This window comes from Paralichthys olivaceus, chromosome 1 (assembly GCF_024713975.1).
Source record: "Paralichthys olivaceus isolate ysfri-2021 chromosome 1, ASM2471397v2, whole genome shotgun sequence".
Taxonomy (NCBI): Eukaryota; Metazoa; Chordata; class Actinopteri; order Pleuronectiformes; family Paralichthyidae; genus Paralichthys; species Paralichthys olivaceus.
The window spans coordinates 15,392,782-15,414,954 of NC_091093.1; the positions used below are offsets into that span (position 1 = coordinate 15,392,782).

General features: G+C 41.0%; 1 protein-coding gene across 1 annotated transcript in view; it reads left to right on the top strand.

Moving 5' to 3' along the window:
• Positions 1–22,173, top strand: part of kiaa1549lb (KIAA1549-like b) — a 226,467-nt gene that overhangs the window by 12,790 nt on the left and 191,504 nt on the right. The window contains exons 2-7 of the mRNA XM_020098728.2: positions 9,822–10,181; positions 13,827–14,336; positions 14,448–14,563; positions 19,670–19,889; positions 20,375–20,508; positions 20,871–21,039. Of these exons, the coding sequence (XP_019954287.2) occupies positions 9,822–10,181; positions 13,827–14,336; positions 14,448–14,563; positions 19,670–19,889; positions 20,375–20,508; positions 20,871–21,039 (1,509 nt within the window). The remainder of the gene's footprint in view (positions 1–9,821; positions 10,182–13,826; positions 14,337–14,447; positions 14,564–19,669; positions 19,890–20,374; positions 20,509–20,870; positions 21,040–22,173) is intronic.

Sequence of the window (22,173 nt, forward strand, 5' to 3'; positions counted from 1 at the left end):
CTTTGCATTGTGTTTACAGTTGACCTAGACGAAATGAATTATTAATGTTGTGACAGAATCACAGTCGTATTATTTCCCATCTGCAGTAAATGCAGAAGAGAAATTTTCATCAATGACACGGATGTTAAAATTTAAGGAGCAAAATGTCTTGAGCTGAGATTTACCATAAATAACTTATTAGTACAACAAATGCAGATTAATTAATGCTGTTACAATAAAAAGATGGACCATTCAAGGTCTAGTGTGTAAGATTTAGGTGAAAGGGAACTATTGGCAGAAATTTAATGTAGAATAATCCTCATGATGTTTTCACTAGTTCTTTTCATCTAAATTGCATGAATTGTAGTTTTCTTTACCCCAGAAAAGGCCCTTTATATTTAAATACTTTATATTTAAATACTTTATATTTACATCGAGGGGACCCTCTCTATGGAGGCCGCCATGTTTTTTACATTAGTCCAGACTGGACAAACTAAACTCCTTTTGAGTTTTTATGACAACTGAAGCTACCACAGGTTCTCTGTCATGTTTGGAAGGAGAGGGTGAGGTGAGGGGTGTTCAGCTGCAACATGTAACTTTAACACTCAATATCACTAAATCACTTCTACACTCTGTAACTTTAAGAGCTGACTGTTGATTTATTTTATTTAATTAATAGATGTTATTGATTAATTTGTAGATGAAAAACAGTTGGTGTTTATTCATTAGTTATTGTTTTTGGCTTGTATCTTTCTTGATGCTCTGAAAACAGTGATTTCACACAAGGTCAACACGTCTATTGTCTCATTAATTTTTTTCTGATTTACTTTTGAGATAAAAAGCAAGCAAATTACTGTCAATGTGGTTTGAATTTGCATAAGCAAAATTGAATATATATTAAAATACTATGAAGGACAGTAATTTCCATGGAAAGGTATCACAGGTCGTTCCTCCATGTTGCTTGCAGATGTTACTTTATTGATGTTTCTATTTCACTATCAACTTTTCTACTGTTTCACAGAAAATGTCCTTGGGTTATGTTATTTTATTAATTTTGTGCCTTTAAACATGTTGCTGTTGGAACAATGAGACCCCACATTTTGTCACTTAGCTCCGACTTCTCTCTAAGGCTCAAATTAGAAAGTCAGAGGCAAAAACCTGCAAACTCCCCAACAGTGATAATAGTTATTTTATGAACCCTGTTCTTCTTCTGTTATATTGATGGTTAGAACTGTGGAAGCATCCTAATCAGATTGCTTGAGGTCAGTGGTGGAATGTTATTTATGATATTTTCTCAAGTACTAGAACTTCAATTTTGGGGGTTAGGTCTACGTTTTGATTATACATTAAATAGTGATTTTCTGTCTAATATTCGGTCCTAAGCCCCAAATTATTATTTTTATTTTTTTAAATTCATCAAGTAACCATCTTACAGCCTCTCTGATTTATCTGGAGAGGGCCGATGCCTATGTTTGGAACCACTGGACTAAAATAATTAATAGTGTATAAAGTCATTTAAAGTATATAAGGCTACTTCAATCTTCACCACCTCAATGAGCTTCAGCAAAATTAACAATAAATAATGTCATATTTGTACCACAAACACATCTTAGATTATTATTATTGTTTTCCAGAATCCAACAAAGCTTCTCCTTGTCCCACATTGTCCCACCAGCTGCTGAACTATCTGGTGTCCTCCACCGACCCCCACCTGTCATTTCACACCCACTGTCGTAATTCCCCAGACCCATCACAGCCCCAGCATGCAGCTAAACTCTCACACTCATCCCTCGCCTTCTCGGATATGCACGTCCCCAGGAGACGGCCACCAGCTCCAGTCTGATACAGTCCTTTCTCTCGCTGTCTCTCTGTGTGTGTCAAACACACACAGTGTAAGTGTGTTGGGTTACACCAGGACAAGACGTTATCTAAAGGGATAGTTGAGGAAGCAGTGACGTAAAGACTATTCTTGCAGATTTATTGGACATGTCTAAGATGATCATGTTTGGAGGTTTGTTAGTTTATGATACAAGATTAATATGCACATATTAAAACTCAGTGTTGATTCGAAGATTAGAATTATTGATATAGGATATAAAATAAATTATGTATTTGCACAATCTCAGTAACAAAGGCTTTCTGTTTCTGTTTTTCGTAAAGAAGCATGAACGTATGTTGCTTCCATAACAAAGACATTGCGTGTGTTTACCTTTTGCTTTTATCTATGGCTCCACCACTCGCTCTGTCTGCTTTCAGCCCTGACAGTTCAGAGGATGGTGCTGCCTCTGGGCGCCGTGCTGAAGTGAAAGATGACTGGTTTTTAATGGGACTGAGTTTACCTGCAGAAGCCGACTGAGTCCTCTGACATCCAGTCATCCTGTCTTCATCTCACCCCCCAGAGCCTCAAAGGAATATTTCAACCCAGAAATATTTAAAAATTTTCATGTACCTTTAATCCAACAACAAATATACCTCAAATGTGAGACATAATTTGAAATAATAATATTACATGTATTATAATAACATCATAATTTCAAATTGTTGAGGGGTAGTCCTTAATGTCCTTTATGTGCTGCACTTGTGCTGTGTATGTAATGAGATACAGTGGCCTGGTGACAACCCAAGACAAGTTTCCCTGTGGGACAATAAATTATACCTAACCTTAATTTACCCTAACATACCTTAGTTTACCTTATTTTACCTTACCTTACCTGATCTGACCTTACCTTATTTTACCCTAATTTACCTTAACTAGATTTAATTTAACATAATTTACCTTACCTCACCTTATTATACCTTAATTTGCCTTTCTTTACCTTTATTTAACTTAATTTACCTTACTTTACTTTACCCTACTTGACTGGCAGTTATTGTATTAAACTGTTTTGCTTGTGGACAAAACAACTCAAATTCAATCACATTCAAGAAAATACAACAACTTAAAACACTTACAGGCCATGAAGTTTGGAGTGAACATAATTTGAACTCAAAATAGAAACCTTTATTTGACTCCATACACTGCTGACACTACAGTTTATTTTATTTGCATTATTTCATGGTCAGTTTTTGGCATATTTAGTATCAAGTGTTCAAGAATCTTTGTGTCAATATATGAATATATGAAAAAACATCAAGGCATTTTGTTGATTATGATGGTCATTTACACCTATTTTATTTTTTCTATACAATTTATACCTGCTGTGTTGTTGATGTGATTAGTTGAATGTATAATCTAAGAGGAAAATGGATCCAGTATTTTTCAGTGTATTTGCTGATGGAGCACAGTAAAATCTGTATGGTAACACTTGAAGAAGCTTGTAACTTGTTTACTAGCGTGTTTGTTATTTTTTTCTTATCTTGATAATATGGACCAATACTTATTGTACAGTAAGAGGAACACAGATGTGAAAGCTGACTTTATTGTTTAGTCAGCAGTGTTTCCACATTCAGGAATTTAATCACTTCATTATCTCTGGGCTCGTTAAACACTCTTGTTTCTATATTTTGCCTTTTGCATGACTTCATCATTCACATAATATAAAAACACTGTTAAAGTGCTGAGTGTCAACAGTTTTTCTGGTTTGTCGTGTCTATATCCTTTATTCGCTGAACTGCCGTTCTCAATTCACCAAATGAAGAACAGAAATCAGTTTGTTTTGCTGCTTTTTGTCCATTTTTCACCAAGAGTGTTCGCGCCAGCAGGAGTTTGAGCCAGCAGGAGTTTGAGCCAGCAGATATATGATCCCTCATGTGGGAGTAGAGAGAATGTGTCCCCTGTCACCTTCCAAAAAGCTCTCTAAACGCACTGAATAATGGCTCTCATGTGTGTTTTACTGAGCCAGTGCTGCAAAGGAAAACATAGAAACACTCGATTGGAACATTTTCCTAATAGCTACTGGAAGAAATGACTGTAATGTCAAGTGTTGGGCTATTTAGAAATGACAGAGCCCCAGTGATAATGTATCTACCAGAGCCATAGAACTCAATGAGAATAGTCTGCTCATTAAATCACTTTTCTTTGTCTTTGCTCTCTCTCTCTCTCTCTCTCTCTCTCTCTCTCTCTCTCTCTCTCTCTCTCTCTCTCTCTCTCTCTCTCTCTCTCTCACTCACTCACTCACTCACTCACTCACTCACTCACTCACTCACACACACACACACACACACACACACACACACACACACACACACACACACACACACACAGTGGAGAAAAACCTTAGCGAGCAGTAACAGTAGACAACAGAGAGCAGCAAGATAAGCCATGAGCACAGCGTCCTGAGCTGCGTCAGGACAGGAGTGTCAACATGTCAGGCTGGAATGGACGAAGAGCCTTAGTATCAGTGGATTGTCGAACTGTAATCTTGAGCGAGAGAGAGAAAGAAAGAGAGTAAGACACAGAAAGAAGAAGGAACAATACACAGCGAGAGATTCCTCAGTGTTCAATGTGTTGTTCAGTGCTTGTTTTGTTTGGTTGGGTGGGAAATGCATTTTTCACATCGTTTTCCACTAATATAAATAATATTACAATATCTGTATTGGTTTAATGGTACATTTAGCAAAAAAATGCAAAGTTTATCAATACACACAAATGTGTGTTATTTTGATGCACTCTACAGAACAAGACAGGTAAAAAAGGTATTTAGATATCTGAGAATGTAACCTTGTTTGACTTCTGTTCAGCCAGACGTCTGTGGGCAGGTCTGTAGGCGTCTGTTGGCAGGTCCCGTTACGATCACGTACAGCTGACTGATGTATTGTAGCGAGTCGATTCCTCTCTCTCTCTCATTCCTTCCTCTGAATCATTTTCCCTGACATCTTTCTGAGCTCATGGTCTGTGAGAGATGTAACTCAGCTGTTTTTTCTCCCTCTCTGCAGTAAAGATGTCAGGAAACTGTAAAGAGCCTGTAGGAACTCCTTCAGGTTAAACACTGGCTATATGGGATGTGAAGAGGTTGTAAATAATGCATCACTGTAAAATACCATAGTTACAGTTGTCTGTCAGAGATTATCTGATGTAATGAAAGAACGTGTCGGTTTCTAGTCCTGAAATACAAGATGCACTTTTTAAAAACTTTTAAAAAAAATTTTCCAGACAAAATGATTGTTTTCTATGGTTAAATTCTAATCAGTATATGGTCACATGCTTATAATGTATTTTAATAGTATGGAAACAAGTGAGCCAAAGTCAAGTTTGCCAACATTTGTCACCATAAACTACTGATCACACCAGAACAAGTGACGCTATAAGCAGCAAAACACCTGAGTGTGCAGGATTGAGAAATAACAAAGGTATAAAATTTTTCTTATGACTTAAAGATATAATATCTAACATTCTTCGTTAACAATTTGACCTCTATTATATATTTGCTTGACTTATACTTACATTATCCAAAATGTTTCCACCAGTGTTCAAACCCAGAGAAATCCACAATTTAATTCCAGATCGTTTGGTCGCCTTTTAATTGTGTCATATCCACTTTACTCGTCTCTGCTATAACTTCTTCTGCAAATGACATATGACGAAGGAAAAACACACTAATAGCCAATTAGCCAATCAACTGTTTGTATTGGTCACGCATTAAGGATCAGAATTATTCATTGACATTTGCTCCGTAACGTGAATAAAACTTTATACATGACCTTATCCATGAACAAGATTTGAGTCTTTTGTTATTGCTTTGATTAGAGGCCCCTAACAGCCAAAGTTACATATTGTACATTTAAATAGGATTTCTTAGTATTTAGTATTTAAACACTAAGAATCCATGCGACAAAGAAATGATGTGCTCCTTGCCAAACTTGAGACCAACTTTTTTGAAATTCCCAAACAAACAGATAATCAGTCAGTCAGGACCAAAAAGTTTCTGTAACCTCCTCATCAGAGTCAGTGACTTACGATTCAGTGTCTGACCATGAACAATTGTCTGTATGCTTGTGGGGTTAAATGTCTGCATGGGCTTTCTTCCAGACAGCTCATGCATGTTTCAGCCTGCTGTGCTGATTACACCCTCTGTAAATAAATAAATTCATAAATCACATATTCCTGGATGCTTGTGACATTCTCATTCCATCCACACTGTCTCCTCAACAGTGCAAAACAGATCACTGGTAACCGCTCCTGCAGCCCTGCATGTACATAATGCTGCTACATGTATATCCAACTTGTGCTCATTTAAAATTCTCTCCTCGCAGACCTCTTCTTCTTCCAGCCGTACGATTGAAGCGCTTATTTATCCTTTTAATAGAACAACAACAGCTCACAGCACTTGTATATGCTCCTGCCATCCATAAACAGGGAAAGGAGGGACTTCTCAGGCTTCTCCCGAGGATGCAGCAGACCGGGCTCCTCGAAATTTGCCTCTCTGCTCCCGGGGTTCCATCCACATCACTGTTGAATTGTGCTCTCTTGTTTACCATTTTCTGCACATAAGAGAAGCAAAACAGCTCTAAGCAAAAGCAGAAGCAGTGTATAATGTGAGTGGAGCAGCAGGATCCCGGGCAGTGTCATGTCTGTGTCCTGGCTAGATAGTGCCGGCTGCAGAGGGGGGAGAAATGAGTGTGGAAATTAGGTCTCTGGTTTGTGTGTGCTGGTTGCACAGTGATGAGACAAGTGAAGCTCTCTCTCTTAACAAAAGTTCACTACAAACAAGCATTGTATTAATCATACATGCTCGACGTCCTTATGGCAACTGTTTTCCCCTTTTATTTCCTCATAAATGTATCAAAAAACTTGATTTCATTTGTTCTCACTTTTCATTGAGGCTTAATGATGATAAAATATTCAAAACCAAAGAGAGGAAAAAATTGGATGAAACATGATGATGCAGCATTTCCCACAGAATGAATTCAATCTATGGTGGTAACAGGGGTGCACTCGCACAAAGGTGACAGGTACACAGACGAAAGAGCGAAAGACAAGTTCTCACAAGAGAAACAGAACTGCATTGTATGCCACAACTGCAGCTGTGTATGGTAAAAATGTTGTGGACTATAGCACAAGGACATGGTAGGACAAGCAGGCTGGAGCTCATGGTTCTGTGAGATCTCTTATTTTATTATGAGAAGTTTAAAAAAATGTTGGTTCATTATGAATCCAAATTTCATATTGGTTCATACAGTTGATAGTTAATGCAAAACACTGACAGTTGAGACTCACAATTGGTCAAGCATGTATGGACAGGACCTATAGCTACTGCTGCTCTATTTCCCCGATCACTTCTGCACAGACTCCAAATGAGCAAAATGGCAGCGTTTGTATCCGGTTATATTAAAAAATGTCCATCACAATCCAACATCTTAAACTACTTGACTTGTCCAATCAGCTCAAAATGCTAAATACAGTATATGCAGTATGTGCAGTGATGCATTACAGAGAAAAATGGCACATTTTCACATCTCAAGCTGAGCCTGTGAATGTTTGGCATAGTTTGGTTTGATAAATGATCCAAACAATTAAAAAGAGCTTTTGTGCCACATTCAAGTTGAGCAGCAGTAGTAGCCTAAAACCTTATATTATGTGCAACATAATGTGACACATTCTGTTCTTCTGCTCACGAGATAAAAACCTGGTGTGCAGAATCATGCCGAGTGTTGAGTAGTATTCCTTCAAAAGAAAAAAAAAGACCTCCAATTCAATAATTTCCTTTTTTATGTTCCACTACTTGACCAAACTAATGTTCTTTCGGCAGTCTCTCTTGAAGACAATTTTTTTGTTCATACCTTCCACCCTTTCTGATCTTCCCCCTCTTTCTCCCTCTTTTTATCTGCACACCTCTTCCTCTCACGTCCATTATTGAAATCCTTCCATATGCTCAACTCAGTCGGAGCAGGTGGAGAACCACAGGTGGACCCGGCACATCCGCTCCGGACTGGCTGCCGTCCCGCGCACCTAAATTCATGTCGCCACACTGAGCAGGGGAGCGACGGGAATGGAGGAATGGAGGGGGGTGCAGGAGGTTTTCTTTCATGTTGATGACCAGGTGGCTCAACTGAGTCTCCTCATTGCGGCCTTGAGGCAGGAGGACACAAATCCTTTATGTTAGAGCTCTCCAGTGAAATACATTTCTCCTCTTCCCGCTCTTTGTTTTATATATCGCTGGTTTTTCAAGAATGGATTAGAAATTGCGGTATTGCAATTTCACTAATCACATTTTAGCACATTAGTGATTTATTTGAAGAAAAGGAATTAAGTGGGATCATGAATGCAGCACAAAGGGTCTTTCTTTAAGAGACGAACACTGGCAGCAAAAAATTCAGTGATGTATTCGTCTAAAGACCAATTAAAAGACGCATTATGACAATTTTCTGGGATACTGGTGACATTTAAGAATGGGAACTTCGATTGAATTTGTAGGTGATAGATTCTGTTACACTTTTTATTGAATGTTCTGCAAATATCTGCAGACGGTTGTTGTAAAGTGCCAGATGTGTGAGTTCACACTGTCTCACGCAGGTCATCATGTGTATGATTCAGAAAGCATAGACTTTGAAGTATGACACCATCCAGAATTTTTCTCTGTATGTTCAGTTATGTATTTATTTAAGTACAACTGAAACAATTATTAATATGTGACTGTCTGGCGTCTCTTTGCTAAACAGGTGCCTGTTTGTTTGTCCCTAGACTCAGTCTGACTCCTGCTCACGTCTCCCAGATGCTGAAGGAGTCGTATGCGAGTGCTAGCTGGATACACTTGAGCAGGGGAATCGAGGGGGTGGGAGATGTGACAGGACTGCAAAGTTTTATAAACAGATAAAAGAAGCTCTGTATGGATGTGTTGAGGATTTGCAGAGAATAAAAGGAAAGACGAGGACGGGAGTGGATCAGAGATTAGAGACAATTCAGAGTTAGCTGATCACCTCCACCATCTTTATGATACTTACCTCCATATCCCTTTTCCTCTCTACCTTTTCAATGAAGTGTTATTTCTGCAAAGGTCAGAACACTGTAACCATGAGTCCATTGTGTGTTTTCAGAAGTAGCGTTATCTTGGCTATACTTGAGCACTCGGCTGACATCTCTTGAATAATTCTATTTGTTCTACTTTGAAGATTGTCTCTTTTTCTCTCTTTTGAGAATTCATGAATGTCTGCTCTTGGAGCACGATCAGAGACTATTAGAAAGATATGTTTACACTTCTGAACCTGGTGTGTGAGTAGTGTTTACCATATGTGTTAACCTCAGCACTAGGATTGATTTAACGCTCCAAGACAATGATTTTCTTTGAAAAATTGTTATCCAGCAAAGGTTTTCAATTCACAATGTGTGAACCAGAAGTTGTGCTGATGACATGTTATACTCATATTCAGGTTGATCATTTTAATTTGGGTTATTAATTAAAAAGATTTACTTGCTCTAATGTTCAGAAAACTAAAATTTTCCTCATATTGTCCTCTGCTGCAGCTCCTCTTTTCAGCCTGTGTCGAAAACCCTGTTTTAGCTTCTTTAAGGCCCCCCCTCCTGATAAAGACCCCTCTTCTCCGATTGGTCAGCTTCCAGCACATGTCGGAAATGTCAACCTCTCCTCTCGCTTTACCCGGCTCTGTTAGTTGTCGTCAGACTAGCTGCTTACCGAGCATTATGGAAATATGTGTGTAATGTTTGACATCACAATGATGTGGAAATATCAGTGTTTTCTGTGGGAGGGAGGAGTCCCTTTTCTTCCCTGGCAGAACTTTCACATACACAAAAACCTATAATACATTAGAGGAATATGTCTCCTTTAATTAAAAAATATAAAGAGTTATTATGAGTAAAATGGTGGAGGTATATGATTTCAAAATAAAAGTAGCCCCTTTTTGATGCCAATATAAATGTGCTGTCTCCCTGTCTCTTCTGTTAACAGAAAAAAACACCGTCGATGCCTCTGGCTCCTTGTTTCTACCGAGTGACCCCACAGCCACAGCAGCTCCTGCTCGACCCTTGACTGACCTGTCGGCGGTGCCTTTCTTGGCCGCCCATTCAGACGGTGACTCAGAGTCGGAGGGTGGAGGTTTATCGGGGAGGCCTGCTTTCTCTTCTGTCTTAACTGTCATGGCAGGAACTATCAAACATCCAGTGAGCCTTGATCAAAGTAGAACCTCTCCGACTGCCACCAGGGACGAGACACACACCACACAGTGGCCTTCACATAGTTTCAGCCGTGGCTCAGAGATGTCTTCCTCACTGTCGTATGCAGGAGATAGGATCCTCCCCTCCGGCTCAGGTCTGACGTCTCACCAACACAACACACAACTTCAGGCTGTTCCATCCCCCGTCTCTAGGCCATCGCATGTCTCCTTTATGGATGGAAATCTGAATGTCTCATTATTTTCATCTTCCTCAGCATCATCTCTTTCATTGTCATCATTAATGTCATCACCAGCTCCATCCACTTACTCCATGTTGTCATCTCTGCTCTCCCTGTCATCTCCCACTGAGTGGATAAACAAAGCTGCATTGGCTCAGGATGAACGGATTCTGTCCAGCCCTGCTGCTCCAACAGAAACAGCGACGTTATCACCAGCAAGGCCTCATGGTTGGACTGAAAGTTTAAAAACTGCACAATCCACCAGTCATTTAATCCTAGACCTACCAGCTGCACAGGGACTGCAAAGCACAACAACCAAACCAGCACACTTTGCAAATGAAACCAGAAATGAAAAGAGCAATAAAATATCAAGAAATTCCTATTACTCATCAGCAGATCAAATTTACACAGCAAGTGGAACATTTAGTAACTCAAAAGTGAACACAACACCAGCAACCAGCACATATACATCATTGTCTTCTCCTAAACATGGACAAAATCCTTTAAAGGTTTTAAACGAACCCACTCAGACGCCAGTCCCAGGTACGAACTCTGTATCGGCCAATAATCTTACAATTAGCACCTCATTTCCCTCCAATCAAGAGACTCAAGCTGTTCAAACGCAGCAGGGAGGTTCACAAAATTCCACATCAGCACTGCTGTCTGCCCAACCTAAGGGCTATTCAGTTTCTAGTCATGTCACACAGCAGATGTTATATCGAGCAGCATATGCGGAACAGAGAGACACAGCAGCGGTCTATAGTCATACTTTTGTTCACAAAAGCCTTGGACATGCAGTCACGTCACCTCCCAGTTCACGTGCTGTATCACCAGCGGTGCCATTCAGACCATTTTTAACTATTTCCTCCGAGACTGCACCAGGTAAAAAATCTCTCTCTCAGACCGCAATCATGGAGAAAACACCTATTCGCCCTGGCACGGTGTCCTCAGAGCCTGCATCTAATAGCAGTGATTTAGTGATGGCAGCAGGTCAGGGCAGCTCTGCGGTTCCTGCCATCAATATAAATAACAACCAGGGAAAGGAAGCAGGAGCAGAGCTCAAATCTATTTCCACCCAAGCCCACCAGAATTATTCACTTTCACCAACAGAGCCCGGGCCTGTGTCCACCTCTAGTTCAATCACCAGAGCAGGAACAATCTCCCTCACATCAGAGTCAGGTTATGTTAATTTACAGAGTCAAGACATCACAAACCTCCAACAATTTGTAACACTAAAAAGGTTTCCCAGTGGCTTACCTCTGGAGCATAGCAGATGGACAACACTAAGGATATTTTCCTCCAACAGTACGTCAGTGTCTCTTTCTAGTCCAGTGATCCCAGTTAGGTCAGCAGAAGATACGACCCATAAAACCCCACATGTACGTTTTTCACAGCCCACTCGGCCTACATACTCATTTTCCTTATTTCTCAGCCACAGCCCAAATCACAGCAACACTAAAGATGGCCTGTCTGACAGTAGTGAGGTTAATTTTGCAGAACAAGCCTCATTATCTTCCAAAATAACATCCTCAGAAAGACCCCCTCAAACTCGAACTTTGCAGCATTTTCCACACAGGTTTTACACAACATCTGGTCTGATGCCATCTTCCGATAGATCTCAGCAGAGATCGTCCTCAGGTGAAGTCTCTGCCTTTAATTTAAAGTCAGAGGGAGCTGACCACAGTAAATCTTTGCCTGAGTCCACCACTGGTCTGATCACCAGAGCAGGAACAGCCTCCTTCACATCAGAGTCAGATTCAGTTAATTTGCAGAGTAATGATGTCACAAACCTCCAACAATTTGTAACACAGAAAAAGTCTCCCAGTGGCACAACTCAGGAACATAGCAGATGGACGATGCTTAAGATATTTTCCTTCAACAGTACATTAGTGTCTCTTTCTGGTCCAGTTAGGTCAGGGAAAGATACGACCCATAAAACCACACATGAAAGTTTTTCACACCCAAATCACAACACTAAAGATGACATGTGGGACGGTAGGGAGATTAATTTTACTGACCAAATATCTGATCAATCTAGATCTTTACAGAATTTTCCTCACAGGTTTTATACAACATCTGGTCTGATGCCATCTCCTGATAAATCTCAGCAGAGATCGTCCTCAGGTGAAGTCTCTGCCTTTATTTTAAAATCAGAAGGAGCTGGCCACAGTAAACCTGTGACTTTCGAGGTGCAAACTTATGCAGGAAACAGTAAATCCTCACAGGAATCCACTGCACACACGTTATATGCTGAGAGCCTCCACAGAAACACCACAGCGAGTTCAGTTTCTCCATTATTCAATGAAAATGAAGAGTCCACTGTAATCAGAGATGCCACATTTTACATGAAGGGTGAGTTCACTGCAGAGCTTCCAACTGTCACGACTGCACTTATGTTAAATAAAGGATCCTCCACTCTAATCTCTGCTTCTCCAGTAACAATAGATGCTGCGTTAGGACGTCTCATAAGCCTTTCTCTTAAAGATTACATGACACTCACAGGTCATTCCTCTTCCTCGTCAGAAATCATCACAACACCCAGGACAAACTCCTCTCCTCACACTAGAGTCAGCAGCAATAAATCAAAGTTTCATTTCCACAGACAGACGGCCTTTCTTTCCACCGCTTCCTCTGCAGCAACTACTTCTTCCAGTGACGGACAAAAAAGCATTGAGGCAGCGAGCGCTATTTTCAGCTCTGGCACAAAATTAATGGCACCATATACAAAGTGGAAAGCAACCGAGCCGGGGCCTTTTCACAGTGGTGCTTTTCACTCAGAAAATACATCCAGTGGCTTTGATAGGGGCGATTCTAATTCACCAGCAGATGGCCCATCATATGAACAGCTGAACCTGGAAGACAGACAAGAGCGTAATGTGCATATATTGAATTGGAGTGATCCAACGGTTGTCGGCAGTGATCTGAATTCAATTAATCCCGCTGTTGGAGGATATCCATCTCCTACACATGTGAAAGAAGCATCAGATTATAAAGAGCAGAGTATGAATTTGTCACCAGCTCATCTCAGATTTGTCAGTGTAAAGCAACGAGTCACGGCAGCTCCATCAGCAGGGGAGTCAGACACTACTCTGCCTCTCTCTCACATCACCACAGACTCTGAAACTTCATCACAAGCTACTTTAGCCTTCGTGTATAAGAACAGCCCCCCTGTGGCAGAAGATACAACCGTCACTCTTCCAAACAGACCTGCACACATGACTGATACTGTTTATATCAGTGATTCAAAACTGACGGGGTTAACGTCACAAAGTGATCTGATGCTATCGACACTGTCATCATCATCATCATCATCATCACCACCATCAATCAGTGGTACCACAGAATCTCAGGTTTCCTCCTTTAATGTGAAGCTAACCACCATGTCATCTACAGCTTCATCATTAATGTCTCCATCGTCAATGTCATCATCAACATTAAGTTCCACTAATAAGATTTTGTCAGCCAAACCATCCATGTTCCCAGGCACTGTATCATCACCCCCATCTTCCTCCCTCCTCTTCCTCCCTCAGCATGTGACCGACCCGTTTGTTGTCCTTACAGAGGCAGTGGGGACAGACGAGTTAAACGCTGGAACATCCCGAGCGATCGCACTCACCTTTCTCAAAGAAAAAGAGGCCAGTCTGTCCCCGTCTCAATCAGACAGAATCACGCTTTCTGCTGTGCCCACTGAAATGACATCTCAGGTACCGCCTCTGACGCCAACGGACACCACGACAGCCTCGCTGAAGCTCGCTACCACAACCACAGCTTCAGCCACCAGGACTCAATATAATCCCACCACAAGCACACTTTCCCTGAGAGTCACCACTGGAACCACTCAGTCCACCACCATTACCACACAACAGCCCACAGCTGTTACCAGGAGAACAACCACCACCACCCCCACCACAACCACTGTAAGGACTCAAACCAGGAGAACGTTCACTCCACTTGTCCCGAGAACAAGCCCACCCAGGGGGGCCACCACCACCTTCATCTCTCCTTTCACCACCACCACCGAGGCTCCTCCACAGCAGTGCAACATCACGGAGAGGATGTGGGTGAAAACAGGTAAATAATACTTTTACCACAGTCTTAAAATAAAATAAAAGTATGAAATTTTGATATTTATCTAACATGTTTTGCCTTATTTCTTTACCTCTGCATCTTTATCTCTGTTAGTTGTTTCCATCTATGTGAGGAGAAACAGGCTGGACAGCATCCAGAGACAGAACCTGCGGAGGGGACTGAGCCAGGGCCTCCGTAAAGCTCTGAATGATACTTCTGCTCAAGCACAGGTCAGACTGGTGTTCATGAAAAACACAACTTAACCACTGAATATAAACTATAGACTGTATATAAAGATGGGGGACATGACAGCTTCCCAAAGTGAAGCCAAATCATCCTGATTCCCCCCTGGTGGCTGGCTGTTGTATAGGTCATAAACCCCTTCACCACCATGCTAAAAAGTCAAAAGACACATTTTATAAGATTTTCTCAAAGTTTCTGTAATATATGTCATTGTCATTCTGCCATAGTACTTCTCAGAGATGTTCTGATACCAATACATGCATTGGAAATGCCTCTGATACAGCCATATATTCTGGGTCAGGCATAGGCAAGTACGTGAATCTATGTATGTATGTTTCATGTTGGAAAGGCCTACTGGTAAAATGGCCACATTTACTGTGTGGTGTGTATTGCCAGATACAACTCTAGTAATAGGCCATACAACATTGATAGTGAGCAGCACATCCATATAGGGTTAGTAGCATACAGCTGTTAAAATACGTAATTTCTGATCGGTACTTGGTATTAACCCAATACACAAATTCCAGGTTTCGGAATCGTCATCTGTAAGGGAAGAATATTAAGAGATCTCTAGTTCTTATCACGCTGAGGTTTTTTCAGCTGCACATTTTTCCAGCTAAGTTTGGTTTTAATTAGTTATTTGATGCTGTAAAAACTGGGCCAAATGTTATGATTGACAGCTGAGAGTGACTCGTGATTGGCTGTGCGTGTGTATCAGCAGGACCTTGATACCATGGTTCCACACCATGATCACTACTAGGCAGACTCAGGCTCCAATTGACATCTGAAGAGCAAGATGGCAGCCCCTGTAGCTGGAACATTTTTGTTTCAATTTCATATAATGGGAGACATGGAGACACGTCCTCTGTCTCCATATAAAGTCTAGGGCTGGGCTATTGACTGAAAATGTATAGAATACTTCCCCCCGATGCGTGCATTCACAAACTGTAGGGTTCCAGCTACGTTCATTTTGTAGCGGCAGCCCGTGTACCTTGTACCGTGCCGTATTACCCTGCTGTATGTCCTCACTCTCTCACTGATCTGCACTCACTTTAACGTTAACAGGAAACACCATCACTAATCATGAGATATTAGGACACATACAATACTTGATGTTTACTTTGTGCTTGTTTGATTCACTGTAAACTTTATGAGACATATATTTAAACACACAGAAAAAAAGTCAAACATTTTGTGCACACTCAGTTCACCTGCCACAACCACCTCAAGACCAGATTACGCACAGCCAGGACATTAGGGTTAAAGTGACCAGAACGATCCGGTGGTGGGGCATAAAATAATCGCTCATTAATCGTAATTGAGGTTTGAAATAATTGTGATATTGATTTGAAGGCATATTGCCTTGAAAGTCTACGTAATTACCATCCATTCCCCCATATTTACCAATTCAAAGATTGCAATTCGAGGAAGAAGTGCTCACAATTTCTCTGACACTGACACCTAAGCAACCTCAAGCCTAAGGTGTTATTTTAATGTGATGGCAGATTCAGAGTGACATGCTGCGTGTCTACATTGGAGACACTGTTCTCTCACTGTTTTGCAAGGGACACAGATTTAACAGCAGCGACAACTTCTCTACATTGTAAAACCAAATCTGTGTCACATAAAGCAGAGGTAGAATCTAAATGGTTGAAAAAAAATAAATAAATAATGAATTCAGAAGGGAAAATAAAAAAAGAATTGTCAGGCTTGTGTTACGTTGTGTTACATGTCCAGCCAGATACAGAGAATTGGTTCACTCATGCTGAGATTCTGGATCATTGTGCACAGAGAGAAGAAAAAGTCATTCAAATGTATTGCATTCTAAGCCTCTCTCAATTTAACAAGCAGATTAAATTGAAGCTTCCTCGTAAGGTTATATATCATAGATATTACATATGTTGATTATTAACTGCGTCTTCATTGACCCCGGAAGTTGCTTATTCTTGATCCCAAAAACATCTTCTGACTCGGATGATCAGTGAATAGTTGTTGATTTTTGCCCTCACCAGAAAAGTGGTGGTTTAGTAGTGTGGAGGGAATTAGACACTTAAACCAAGGACCCTCATGTAGGCTACTTGAAGAGAGATGAGGACTAATATAGAAATTAGGTTGACTGAATGTGTCCCAGAAGGCAGTGGGTGAAGCCACATATTTGTGTAATTGTACTGATACTAAAACAGGATGTAGGTCTGTGGCAGGACTGTAGAGAAGAATTGTTGCTCCTATTGACTTTTATTTACAAGAGACAATATTTTTATTTACAACCAGAGAGTCTGCCCATACTTCTCCAGAACTCCAATGATAAGATTACCTTCTTATCATTGGAGTTAACACAGCAGATTTAGCTCAACAACTAGAATTACCACCCTGGGGTTGTACACCTCCTCCAACAAGTGCTGTTTCAGCTGACAAAATTTATTTTAAGACCTATGAGGCAAAAAAGGGTTTGTGATGTCACAGTCTCCTTGACCTTTGACCTCCAAATTCTAGTCAGGTCATCAGTGAGTCCAAGTGAATGTTTGTACTAGATGTAATGAAGTTCTCCTTGGGTGTTCCTGATATATCACATTCAGAAAAACATTAGGACACAGTGACCTTGACCATTAACCTTTGACAACCAAAATCTTATCCGTTCATTTTTGAGTTCAAGTGAATGTTTGTCCTCAATTTTAAGTCCTCAACGTGTTGCTGAGCTATTATGCAAAAATGCAAAACATTTGCTTAGTGGGGTCATGGCACCCTTCATCTTTGACTTTTTGACCACCAAATTCGAGTCAGTTCCTCCCTGTGCTCAAGTCTTTCTTGAGATACCATTGTCAGAGGGAATAGAGCGTACATAGGGACAACCCCAAAACAGAAACAGGCATAAACTCTGGAGAAACCAACCTACCATATGCATTTCTGCTGTAAACACACAAACACACACACATTCACAGTGATCTTTGTGTTTGTGGATGAGCCATTTGCGGAACCAATCATGGTTCCCTCTGTGCCAAATCCATTCTCCCTGTCCTATAAGCCTCTAATACCTCACTGTGCAACAAGCAAATGTCAAAGTAAGAAGTAGGTACAAGTATGAAGATTTCTTAATGGAAAGGTGTTCACTTGTTGTTGTGGCAGTATGTTGTCAATTTACTGTGCATGCTGCACACGCAATTTAGGTGAAATTGAAAAAGATAACACTGCTTGTGTCTAGAAATGAATGAAGCCTTCACCACATAAAGAAATACTCTTCTGCTGGTCTCCAGTGGTTTGCAGTGCCTCTAGAGTGTTGCACTTATGAGCAAGTGTTGAGTGCATGTGTGTGTGCATGCTCCTGTGACTCTGTGTGTGTGTTTACTTGATATCTGCAGTCCGGTGAAATGTCCAGTCTGTTGTATCTCTCTACGTGGAAGTATCAAATAACTGAGAGTGGGGCCTGTGTGTTCGTCCTGAGCCTGTGTGAAGGTCAGTGCTCTCGCATGTTCACTGAGAGACGCACTGTTATAGTCTCTGAAGGTGTTTTGCTTCAGTGCATTCCTGTCACCCATTTCAACATGGGTTCCTTTTAGCAGCGCTGCTCCCGCTCATCCAATGGGAAGCGAGCTGTTGGCAGGGGAAATTGCTTCTGTTTAATTATAGGTTATAAATGGTTGGGAGGAGAGTGATGTGCCTTTGCTGATGCTGAAAAGAAGACTCGCAGTAAGACCAAATTGAACTAAAACAATTTTGAACCTTTTATAAAAAGTAAAAGAAAGCTATTTTGTGTCTTCTACTCAGGGTCTCCAGTGACTTGAATGTCAGAGGTGAAATGTGATGGGTTAATCTGTTGGCAGTCTTTCACCCACTCTGAGAGGGAGTCAGTGGGTATATTACTGATCTTTTATCTTGCTCGAAATGCAATCTCTTAATAACACCTTCACATGGGTGAAGCCTGAGAGGATGAAGTGATAATAAAGGGCTCTTTTTACGGAGCTCATGAGAGGGTTGGATTGTGTGGAGGCAGAGCGCTGGCTCTCAGATACTCAGGGACTGGAAGATTCAGAGTGACTGGCTCTCAGTGGTTGGGCAAGTGGAGCCCTTGTCGGCACAGGCTTCCTGATGGGTTTAGATAACGGACCTGGATGGTTTCACCTTCACACACACACACACACACACACACACACACACACACACACACACACATTTTGCTACATCTCCCATCGTTCACTTTTCCGGTTTCCACACAGTTCAACAAACAGTCAGACTCTTACTGACAAACATGTGTATGTCGTTTTTTTCTGTCATGACACAGCACACACAGAATTCCCTGTTGTCTCTGTGAGATGAGAATGCTGTGATATTTAACCTTTTGAGTCAGGAGAGAAGGAATATAAGCCTCTTTGTCCCAAACTCCCTCTTTAACAGTCTCTCCCATGTCTCGCTCATCTCTGACTCTCCTCATTGCTTCCCTTCCCTCTCTCCTCTTCACTTATCTTTATGCCACCATCTCTCTCTCCGGTTCCTGATGCTCTCATCAGCAAATAGTTAGGGATGTGCTCTTAAGTGCTCGATCGATCCTGCACAGTCCAATAACTTGTCATTCAGCTCGTTGCTGATATGACTGACTGACACTAACATTCAGTCTAAAGGACCATATTGCAAATATGTATTTTACATCACAGGTGGTTTATTTTCATTGCCTCTACTAAGGAGGTAATGTATTAATCAGTGTTTGTTTGTTGGTTTGTCTGCTAGTTCACAGCCTAAAGGCTGATTCATGGTTTCTGCACTGAAGCTACGCCGTAGGTTTGCACGTAGCCTAAGCATGGTAAATGCGCCATTGTGTTTGCATCGCTCTGCAAATACACTGCCAAAAATAACTAGTGGGCATGGAGCCAAAACGCTAGTGGCCGTAGATTGTTTATGCTAGTGTGTTGAGCTTCTTCTGGTTTCCAGTCCACCTGTTTACAAATTATCTGGCGTTAAAACTTCTGATCACCTCCTTTATTGATGCTGCATGTGGTCAGAGGTAAAACAGGCTCTATCAAAGTATTCTTCTGTAAAAGGGTAAAACAAACATACCAATTTGTGAAAGAAATCAAACTTTCTTCATTACCTTCCTCCCCCAGGTGGAGACTGTATTTGGTTCTCCCAACATGACAGTGGCTTATCACGTGACTGGAGGGGATATTGTCTACCCGCCCTCTGTAGTGCTGGAAAGTTTGGAGTCCTACGGTCGTGATAAGCTGATAGCAGACCTACGACAGTATCTCCCCATGGTTACAGCCCTGCCCCTCCCAGCTGCATTATGGAGATCAGGCCCTGCCACTGGCTTCCAGCTGAAAACAGGTCAGCCACTCTTCAGTCAGGATGAAAGTTATAAAAAAAACTTTAAAAATAACTCAGAGATCAGCTGCAATTGTGCACTGGAGAAATTTACGTGGAAACTATTTGAAGGTCCAGTGTGTAAGATTTAGGTGAAAGCGATCTATTGGCAGACATTTTATGTAGAATACTCCTCATGGTGTTTTCTTTACCCCAGAAAATGCCCTTTATATTAAAATATTTTATATTTACATCGAGAGGGTCCTCCGCCATGTTTTTTACATGAGTCCAGACTGGACAAACTAAACACCTTTTGAGTTTTTATGAAAACTGAAGCTACCACAGTTTCTTTTTTATGTTTGGAAGGAGAGGGTGAGGTGAGGGGTGTTCAGCTGCAACATGCAATTTCAACACTCAATATCACAAAATTCTACACACTGTACCTCTAATAGTAATAGTAATAGAATTTAATGAATATGTTGCACATCTGTTTTTGATTTATTTTTCAGTGCTGCAGTTTGTGGGAGTGGGTGATAATCCTCGGTCCTGTCGATACTCTCAAATGATGGAGCAGAGACTTGAGAAGGTGTTTGCAGAAGCACAGGCCAAAGTTCTCAGCACCAACAGCAGGCTCTCTGTTCAGGTACTTTGTACAACACTGTGTAGGCGTTCCTCTTACTGTTACAGTGGTAAAGCTGTGATTGTTAACATAATACAAGTTGTGCTCTGGTCTTATTGCACTTAAATGGATCAAAAACCTTGAAGCTAATTTGATGGATGAAAAAATTGTTTCTACAATATTTTTGCACTTTGTCATGCCTCACCAGTTTCCCAGCCAATCAAATTTTGATTGTAATTTCTATCTATATAATTGGGTTTTATGATATTTGTACTAATCTGTTAGATTTGCAGATAACAGTTAAATCAGTAAAATCCGGAACATTGTTACACTTTTTTTCCCCCCTGTTCTCTCTTTTCTCTGCCCTCTTTCTGTTTTCTGCCCAGATGTTGAGCGTCACTCAAGCAGCTGGCTCTCCTGCTGTGTCACTGGTCTACACTGTGAGTAATGGCACTGTCTTCCTTAATGGCACCACTGCCTCAAATCTCCTCGGTCAGCTATCAGCTGAGCTGGTGGGCTACTTCCTCTTCTATCCGCCACTTATCATCGCTGAGCGTAAGTTGCAATTTGCATTCTGAGATATGTCTGTTAGTCAGCTGTAATTCAACAGCCTTACAAGAAGAGACACCAGACGTGGTTCTCGTATTCTCACAGGAATGATTTGTTCTCCAGATACAAATTAGATTCACCAACAATTAAGTGTTGCTTGTTTTTTCCTTGATTGATGCCCACATGAGGTTTTCTATAAACTTTTCATAAAGCATCTGTTTCTCATCTTCATTTTCACACTTTTGGAAAAATGAAGATATACTCATTTGCTTCATTTTTTTTGAAAGTGAGTTTTTTTCTTACATTCTCAGGGGCAGCACAGTGATGCAGTGGTTAGCACTGTTGTTTCAAAGGTTTAAATCCTGGTTTGAACGAGGCTCTTCTTTTTGTTTCAATGTCCTACACGTCTGTATGGATTTTCTCTGGGGACTCCAGCTTCCTGCTACGCTCCAAAGACATGCACACTGGGGTTATGTTGATCAGAGACTTAAAATTGTCCATAGGTCTGATTGTGAGTGTGAATAGTTGTTTGTGTCTGTATGTTGGCCCTGTGATTTGCTGGTTTCCTGTCCAGGGTGTACACCACCTTTTGCCCAATTTCATCTGGGATTGGCTTCAGCCCACCACGACCCTTAAGCAGTAAGTGGTATAGATAATGAATGAAAAGGATGGGTGGATCATTAAGTCAATTGATTGTTGTTTAAATCAGACACAACTAAGCCTGTGTGTTTCATCTCGGACTCCCTTGAGCATGGTGCTCCATCTGTGTTCGAGGTGCATTCAGAGAAAAAGAAGTGATGAGTGACTAGGAATCAGCAGGAGTCTAAGCAGCAGTCCCAGTTGAGTCCCAGTGCAGCCTGTCTCAATCCTCACTAGTGTCACTGGGAAATGATATATATGCTGCCCTGTAGAGGGAGATATGGCAGTGATGTGGAGCTCTGACATGTAATGAGACATTATCTGTATGCATGGTACTTGGGACTGGGATCCTGCAGCTGATAAAGGGAATTAAGTTCCATTTCCACATTAAGTTTTAGCCAGAAAGTGATTGGAAATGTTCTGTTTCAGGATCAATGTCTGACAGGAACCAGACTTCACACTCTGGATATGTGGTTTTATTGTTTTGTCAGCGTAAACACA